This window comes from Dendrobium catenatum, unplaced genomic scaffold, assembly GCF_001605985.2.
Source record: "Dendrobium catenatum unplaced genomic scaffold, ASM160598v2 fragScaff_scaffold_747, whole genome shotgun sequence".
Taxonomy (NCBI): domain Eukaryota; kingdom Viridiplantae; phylum Streptophyta; class Magnoliopsida; order Asparagales; family Orchidaceae; genus Dendrobium; species Dendrobium catenatum.
This window is the reverse complement of record NW_021319209.1, coordinates 517,811-527,060: the sequence shown is the minus strand read 5'-3', so window position 1 is coordinate 527,060 and position 9,250 is coordinate 517,811. Positions and strand designations below refer to the sequence as shown.

Sequence of the window (9,250 nt, the reverse complement as noted above, 5' to 3'; positions counted from 1 at the left end):
CCCACCCCCCCGGTGATATTTGATAACGAGACATAGTATTAATATATATATGATAGTTTAACAACATCATGAGTAGCAAGAGCACCTTGTTATCATTTAGCTCATTTTAGAGTTGCATTTGATTTAAATCTTGTTTAGCATACTTTTATAGAAACTTCAAATGCTGCAATGCCCTCTATGATGCACAGATATGGACACGGTGACACGGATACGACACGATACAAACACGGGATACGTCAATTATTGAAAATATATAATATGGATACGAGTTGGATACGGTATTATAATTTTTATATTTTAAAAATAGTGTATAAAAATTAAGTATTATATTAAAAATAATCTAGAAATAATAAGTCATTTAACTAGAATTTGTGTTTAATATGATTAATATTTAGGATGTCGAGAGTCAGACGTTGATGTCATGTATTAGTCATGGAGAGATGAGATGACAATGCTGTCAAGAGTCAAGCACCGATGTTACGCAGTAAGTATTGGACAATGATGTCAAGAGGGCATATGTTGCCGACATTTAAAGGGCATTGGTTGTGGATGTTAAGACGACATTGGACAAAGATAAGCTGTCAAGTTGTGAGTGTAGAAATTGCTAACATCGAGCATCAATGTCAATGGTTTTGAAATGTCGATGTTGTAATGAAGTCACATGTCGATTTTGAGATGACATTTGATATTATTATGAAACTAAAGTCGCAACCCGTCAAAGAGAAATAAAAATGACAATATTCGATTAATGGGGTATTATGTGCGGGCGATTGATTTTGCGTTGTGGATAGGAAATTTAAAAAAAAATAATTTTTATATTTTAAATAAATAAAGATTTTAAATACAATAAATTATATTTAAAATAATTCATAAAATATTTAAGAAACGCATGTCGGACACATGTGTTCAATTTGTATTTAATATTTTTTAAGCATACACATTTTTGGCATATCCGACACGTATCGGAGGAGTGTCGGATTGCATCATAGATAGTAGTCTAGCAAAAATAGTTCATTATTCGTTAAAACTGTTGAGTAAACTTTTTCTTATTTACATGAATGTATTTTATCATTTATAGGGGGAACAACTTTGTCATCTAGAGCATGCCAAACTAGTCTGTAGTTTGTAAGGTTTCGCCTTTCTTTTTCGTTCTTTCTTTCTTTTTTTTTTTTTTTTTTTTTTTTTTTTTTTTTTTTTTGCATTTTTTAATATATGATGTAGCATTCCATGTGTACTTAGGGTATGTAATATATTCATTTTCTTAGCTGCAAGCATCGAAGGAAATAAGCAACCATTATTAGACATTTATAACACCAATCAATGCAAATGATGTATCCAATCAATAAGCTAAAACACAAATTAGCTTAAAAATGCAGATATAGCTCGTCATTTTTTTTTGGAGGAGATATGATGAATGATAAATTGCAAATTATGCTGCTTGATTTTATAATCTTGAAAGTAGGACAATCTCCTTTAACTAAACTATGCTTCACAAGAAGGAATTTTTATAATTTTAAAATTATTATTACTATTATTATTATTACTAGATTTTGCTTATAATACGTGGAGGGATATTACTTGAAGCATGAAGTTACTACGTCAACAAAAGCCTGGAAAAATTTATGGTATTTGTCTAATCCATCCATGGCATAGAGTTCATATCTTTCATTTGAATCTATGACATCAAAATCACTATTCATTCCAGCACAGGATCACCAAAAGAAACTCTTAGGAATGATAATATGTGATAAATATAGCGTAACCACCTCAACAAAGTGTGTTGAGCATTTTAGTTATGTATGTACCAAGCATTTATATGACTTATTATAGTAACTATCACTATTATATATCTAGTTATTATTCCACTCTCTTCATGCAAAACCATTTTCACTGAAACATCTATAAAAACATAAACAGATATTGATCAGAAGATCCAGTAAGTAACGTAAAATGCTAAAATTTATATCATTTTAATGATAATGAGGTGCATTACTTAAAAAATGGATAAGAAAAACTGCTTGTAAATTTCCCAGACACCTAACTTTTGATGTCCGATTTTGCCAGGATATTTTATAGAAAAATATCTCAAATATTTATATCATCATTATTATAATGACATATATAGGTATGATATACATGACCATCATCATCGTCATTATCATTAATAGCTCTGTTATTCCCATCCAAAATGAGAATTAAAACGGAAACGTTCTATATGGATAGAAGTAAGGATAATTTGTTCAGTTTAGCAAACGTTTATTGCTTATTAAAGAAATCGTTGGAATTTTGACCCATGCCTTACCTGTAATCAAATATGAAGATATCATTTAAAATAAAATTATTTTTAGCATATATATATAATGTCCTAAATGAGAAACAGAAAGTAAGGGGAAGATCAATGTTGGAGACCAAGAAAATATCACCTTAATTGAATGACCCTGATTTGCTCGGATTAGGAGACTTCCATTTTCCTCCAAAAGACTAAACCTTTGCTTATTATCTCTTCTTACTGCCTAAAAAGGAAACAAAATCATATAAATAAACTTATCAACACACACAGATTGACCTTGCAGTTTGAAATCAGGAAAGACAAAAAAGTGGAAAACCTCAGATCCTTTTAATAATTTAAAAAAAAAAAAGAGCAATGTGATTTGCGAACTACTTGCCCTGCCCAACTTTAGATTTAAAATTTCCCAGACTCACAAAAATGTAATTTCTCTACATTTTCCAAAAGTTACTAATTATTCCGTTGAATATATTGCCGAATTTATCCATCCTCAGAACTACAAGTGATACGGTATAATCAATGTTGGATAAACACACAGAAAAATTCAGGCTGTTTAGCTCAGTCAAGATAAATACCACGTATATTTATGATAAACCAATCAGGAAACAAAAACATTCCTAGTAAAGAGCTTTATCTTACAAGAGGAAGAAGGTTGCAAAAAAAAAACACATTAAATCAACTTTTGATATCAGATCACTCTCACTCTATAAGAATAACTTTTAATTACAAAAACACATTCAATTAACTTTTAATATCAAAAATTGACGTTAGAGTGAGGTTCTCCACATGACGTATTCACCCTTAGACTCTAACCTTAGTTTTACACCTCAAAAAAGCCACAAACTATGCGTTAAATTTATTTTTGCTCAATTTTACCGCACTAAAACTTGCACTTGAAGATTACTCCATAGGAACCAAGCTAAAAAGGCAAATAAAAGAGATGATCTACCCTAAGGGGACACTGATGTGCCTTGGAAGTAAAAAAAAGCAAATAAAGTAAGTAAAAAACTGCAGGAGTACGAATATTAGTTGCTGAATTTGGATTTCTTCATCAAAAATAAAGCAAGATACAATTGATCTACTATTCAAAAGGTCGATCGGTTCCCCCATAAACCCTAGACGCCGCTAGGAAACTATCAAAGAAAAGCTGCAGCATAAAAAAATTGCATAATATCAAAATAGCAACATAATTAGGTCTAAATAGACTCCACCTAACTCCCCCAAATCAGCCTCATTTTCTTAAATATTTAGGAAGATTTTAATTAAAATTGGGAGGGAATTATTTATGAAAAGAGTTTCAATTTGAATTACAGGTTCATGGGCCACACATAGGGGGGCCCAAATCCCTCCTGGATCTGTCCCAAGTTCCGCCGAGCCTTTGGGATGATTCGGTTCTTGCTGAGCCGGCTAGCTGGGCCCACTCCCCTCTCTGCTCCCTTCTGTTGTATCATACACCTCTCAGGAGATAATGCAACAAGATCAAGCACTACATTAAATTGTAAAACTAAAGGTAAGTTTTGATTTGATTGCATTCTATACTTTCAAAAGATTTTAAGTTTAAATTGAATTTTGAACTGCATTCTTTACTGAGTCAATATACTTGAGTGCATAACAAAGCATCTTAAGAACTTAAACTTCACCAAATCTACTCTATTTTTTTCTCCACCAAATCAATTCACATATTACTAATCCCGAATATATACCTAACTATTAAATTTATTTGACTTATGTTAAGAAAGGTAGAGGTAGACCTAAAAATACTTGGTTAGAAAATATTAGAAGAAATGACCTGTCTTTATTAGATTTAGATGAGAATTTGACTCTTAACACGACACAATGGAGAAAAAAAATTCATGCAGTCAACCCCAAAGGAAAAAAAAAATTCATGCAGTCAACCCCACAGTGGTTAAAGATTTGTTATTGTTGTTGTTGTTTTTTTTTTTTTTTTTGAAAGGCTTGTTGTTGTTGTATGAATAATTTGCCACTAATTAAAATTGGTAAACATAAAGAGGATTTATGTAAGCAATTATTTTATTATCAGGCTTAGATTGATCAAATTAAGTAACAATCCATAACGAAATGCATTTGGTGACAAGTGTGCTACTCTTCCTTTAAATATACAAGCACCAACACCACACCCCTAGGACAACCAAATAGAAGATATTTCCATCCTTGAATCACTGGTTTAATCTAAGGTTGATCAAACTAAATCTTTAATACAAGAAAAATATGAAAAATCTAACCGTAACTACTAGTTGTTTGTAGAACTTAAAAACATAAATGTTAATGTTGGATCTATACATGAGCATACTGAATGGGTTTTATCTTCATCACACAATGTTCAATCAACATCATATGCATGACTACAAGAGCATTTGATGATCAAGCTAACAATACACTGATAGGAAATAGTCATATAAAACAGAGAAAACTGCTTCTGAAATCAGAAATTCAGCAACCCCTCCAAGAATATTTTGAGATTTTAATGGAGGAAAAGCAAAAAAAAACATTTCTTGATTGAATAGTAGAGAAAGAAACAAACACGGTACAACGGATCTTCAAATAGAGAGGAAGATCTGTCTCTCCCAATCTCAAGAATGTTTTTTTTTTTTTTTTTGAAATGGCAATTTGCATTAGAAAATGAAGGGATACAAGCAACTAAAGATAGTAATCTCATTACTTCTTCAACAAATAAAATAAAGAAGAAGGAATGCAATTATCAGAAAAGCAATCAAAAGTAAAACTATTATCTAAAGCTAAAGTAGCACAGCAATCTGCTACTTTATTACAATTTCTAGAAATCAAACGGAAGGTAACATTATTAAAATCATTAAGGAAAATAATGTCTTTATTCCAATCTTCAAATTGTTGTCATTTCATCTTCTTCAAGGAATCATGAAGCAACTTGATCACATTATGGTTGTCTCCTTCAATAATAACTCCCTTGTATTGGAACATCCACCGTTGCAAGTGTTCTCTAAGCAAAAAGACAGCATGTACTTCAAGAGACGCAATATCTCAATGCTTAAACTACTTGCCAAAAGCACAAAGGAAACGCCTCTTATGATCTCTAATAATAACTCTCATATCCCAATCCCTAATCAACGACTAGAGCCGAAGCAAAAAAAAAAAACAATGATCTCAAACTTCAGACCAAAATTTAAGATCCCCCTAACTCTAGCCCCCAAAACCTATATAAGCATGCAATTAATTAAGCAATATCTCCAAACAACACTTCTAATTTGAATTTCCCTCCTAAACACACATTAAAACCCTGGGTCCAACCTATGCGAGAGGCGGCAATAGAGTGGGCAAAACCCCTCTGGTTCTGTCTGCAAACCCTGGTCGGTCCAGGAAAGACCTGCTGGGCTGGTCTATCAATACTTTCCCCCCAAAGAGCCACATTGTCCTCAAGGTAGAAAGGTGGAAACCGATGCTTTACTCTCTCATATGGCTCCCAGGTGGTGTCATGGTCAGGTAGATTCTTCCACTTAATTAGTACCTCCTTAAGACCACCCTCTCCCTGTCGTACCCCTTTTAGCTCCTGTGGTTCCAGCATGACCTCCAAATCCACTGTCAAAGTCCCCAATAATTCTGAGCTAGTTGCATGATCCCCAATACCTCTCCTCAACTGTGATACGTGAGTAGCAGTCGAAGATAACTTCAATCGATAAGCCACTTCTCCAATCAGTTCTACTATCTCATAAGGGTTGTTGTACTTTGGGCCCAACTTTTCATTCCTCCTGTGAGCTATCATCCTTTGTCTGTAGGGGCGTAGCTTCAAGTACGTCATGCCTCCTATCTCAAATTGGATGTCTTTCCTATACTCATCCACCTGTTTCTTGATAATTTGCAGAGCCCTCCGCAAGTGTCTTTTCAACTCTTCTAACACCTGTCTCTTTCCTCCAAATATTGTTCTACTGATGAAATCGGTGTGCTCCTTTTCCCAAATGTACCAAGTGAGGTGGTTCTCTTCCGTACAATACTTTGAAAAGGGTCATTTGTGAAGTTGAATGATAAGAGGGGTTGTACCAGTATTCCGACCATGCCAACCACTTAGCCCATGATCTAGGTGTCTTGGAAGCAAAACATCTTAAGTATGTCTCTACATTCCTGAGGATCTAGGTTTCATCCATTCCTTTATTTAGTGAACTCTAACATGGCAGAGGAAGAAGACTAAAATCTTAAAACAACTCCATAAATTTTTGTTGTTAAATTCCTCTTTCCATCTAATACTAAGAGACACCTATCCAACATCCATAAAAAACAAGCTCTATAAAGAATATGGCTTTTATAATGATAGGAAATAACTATAGATGTCATAAATGATCAACAAAAAAAATGCCTTTAGTGTAGGCTTACAAGAGATATAGGCACAAGACAAGCTATATCTTTAACTAATTGTTACTAAATCATATGTCAGATATAACTAAGTGTTGAAAATGGCCTATTTAGATATGGCCTCAATATGGCCTAGAGTTTCCTACTCGAGCTTGGTGTTCTAGATATTTGGGTGAATATAAGATCAAGCAATCTTAACATTAAGGATGTATGATGAGATATGCATTGAAATTGATTTTTTACTTATTTTACATCCCAATAATTAATGTAATTACTTATTTGATATTAAGAAAACAATGAATAAAAAGGATTCATGTAGCCGACCCCACATAGTGGGATAAAGGCTTGTTGTTGTTGTTGTTACATCCCCATAAAATTGTGTTTAGTGTTTATCAACCTATTTGGATTTTGTCAGGTTGATACCCAACTAAACATTGACTTTGACCTCTAAAGTCCAAAAATAATGTTCAAATCTCAACAAAACATAAATAAATGAGCCTCTTTCATAAAAAATCTATGGCTAGATCCTACAAAAATTAAGACTAGAAAATAATTAAGAAAATGAAAACAATAAAACATGCAAATATAAGTAAAATAAAATGGAGGAATTAAAAAAATAAGAGAAGTATAAATATTTTGATAACATTAGTATTAACATTTTAATTGAGTAATGCTAAACTATCCAAATTTTGTGAAGTAAACCAACAATTTCTCACAAACTACACACCCCTTCAATTAAATACAACTCTTCAAAACCAAGAGAAAACAAACTAAACTAACTCACAGCATCACAGAGCTATACCCGCGCCTCGATATTGACTCCTCTATCTCAAAACGAGCTTACAACGCTGTGTCTCTAGTGTCGTGGCACTAAACTCTCTGTCCAAAAAGGATCAGCGCCTTCGAGCTAAATTTACATCATTGCAGTACTGTATGGCCAAGAAATTTTTTTTTAGGGGCTTCACCTCCAAACCCCCATGCAGGGGCCACTGCCTCCCTATGACACCCCATTGAGCTCCTCATCAAGCTCGGCTAACTAAATTGAGGTATGAATCAATAATACAACTCAATTGATTGATACAATTAAATTTCACACTAAACTAACACCAAAAAGATCCATAAATTACCATATGGTTATAGTGGCTATCATGAATTGCTTCAATTAAAAGTATATAATGATCACTACAAAAAATATAAGATATTTGGCCTATATAAGTCATCACAATCAAAAAAGATATATAGTACTCAAAATATAGGGCCTTTAATCCATATAAATGTATTTATTAAAGATCAATTCATCGACCAAGATAGAATATTTTCTTATATTTAAATTATCCCTCAAACATAAGGTCTTTTAACCAAATTTAAAGATTTGGGCAAGAACAATGTTTTATTACATATAAGATGTTTGGCTCAAATATAACATGTTTTATAAAGTATGAGAATCCTTGATGATCATTAATTTAAAGCATTATTCTTTTTATCTATATTAAATTTACATAGAGAACCATATCCGACGAATCCAAAGCATTGGAAGCAAAGGTGTGGAATTGCTGGAAGACATGTCTTGGTTTCACGTTAATTTCATTAAGAGCTATTTCTGCTTACCTCCTTGACATCCTCAATCGTATGTGCTCTCAGTGGCACTTTAGCATAAGTAGTTAGATTCAGCTTCAATAAATCAGCAACACGAACATACCCATCACTTCTGATTTCCAAGTTCACCTCCGCGGCCATATGACGGAGAATCCTAGTCCTGAAAAATCAATTTAAATACCCGCACTTAAAAAAAGTTTAAAATTTACATGAGTCCTGAATATAGCCAATTAACAGAAACTGCAAAGAACTGCCCTGATTCCAAAAGAAAACAACTTTCAGAATAGATTTACAAGATTGGGATAGAGAACTACATTATTCGACCGAGGGCATCAATCCGATCATCCTCGCGGACGATAGCATCTCCCTTGCCAAAATCCCTACCCCGCCCTCTCCCGCTGCTAAGAGAAAATGCATCAAAAACACCGATGAGAACACGCAAAATGAAAGCAAAGTGATTGAAACTCGTCCAAGAGTACCTTCTCCTCGAGGCGGCGGAAGAAGAGAAGGGCTTCGAATGAAGGGAATTGGATGTATTCACTTTGTCCATGCGAAGCAGAAGAATAGGATACAGAGCACTTACTGGAGAGAAGCGGTCGGAGGAAGTTGATGAGTATAGAACTCGATGCGGAAAGAGTAAACGAAAGAGGCGGAAGGCAGACCAAGATGAAACCCGCATCGAGTGAATTAGGCGCCTAAAGCCACCGAGATTGTTATATGGAAATTTGCACGTGCATTAAATGCACGTTAATAAAAAAGCTCCAAGAACAACACACAAAAAGTGCACTAAATTAAAATATTCATATTTTTATATTAAAATATGATTTGTTTTAAGTTAGTAAATTTGCTTATGAAGTGAAATGAAGTGCATAAGAAAATAAATCATTTTTTATTAATTTATTTATATTATACATTCAAGTTATATTTTGAGAAAATTAAACAAAGAAAAGGAGACCAAAGGAAGCATTATAGTTCTTAGATCAATGTTAACATCATGAATTATAACAATTACAAATGAAAAAAAAA

The 9,250-nt window shown here is 33.3% G+C and overlaps 1 protein-coding gene across 3 annotated transcripts in view; it reads right to left on the bottom strand.

The window, feature by feature from the left end:
- LOC110102207 (tRNA 2'-phosphotransferase 1) overlaps positions 1-8,920 on the bottom strand; it is a 22,150-nt gene extending 13,230 nt beyond the window's left edge. For 2 of the 3 annotated variants that reach the window (XM_020830428.2, XM_028696493.1), the window contains exons 1-4: positions 8,704-8,920; positions 8,539-8,625; positions 8,237-8,384; positions 2,424-2,513 (exon numbers count right to left, since the gene is read on the bottom strand). In XM_020830428.2, the coding sequence (XP_020686087.1) occupies positions 2,424-2,513; positions 8,237-8,384; positions 8,539-8,625; positions 8,704-8,903 (525 nt within the window). In that variant the 5' untranslated portion in view covers positions 8,904-8,920. The remainder of the gene's footprint in view (positions 1-2,423; positions 2,514-8,236; positions 8,385-8,538; positions 8,626-8,703) is intronic. The other variant, XM_020830429.2, reaches the window with a different exon arrangement.
- Positions 8,921-9,250: the final 330 nt, after the last annotated feature.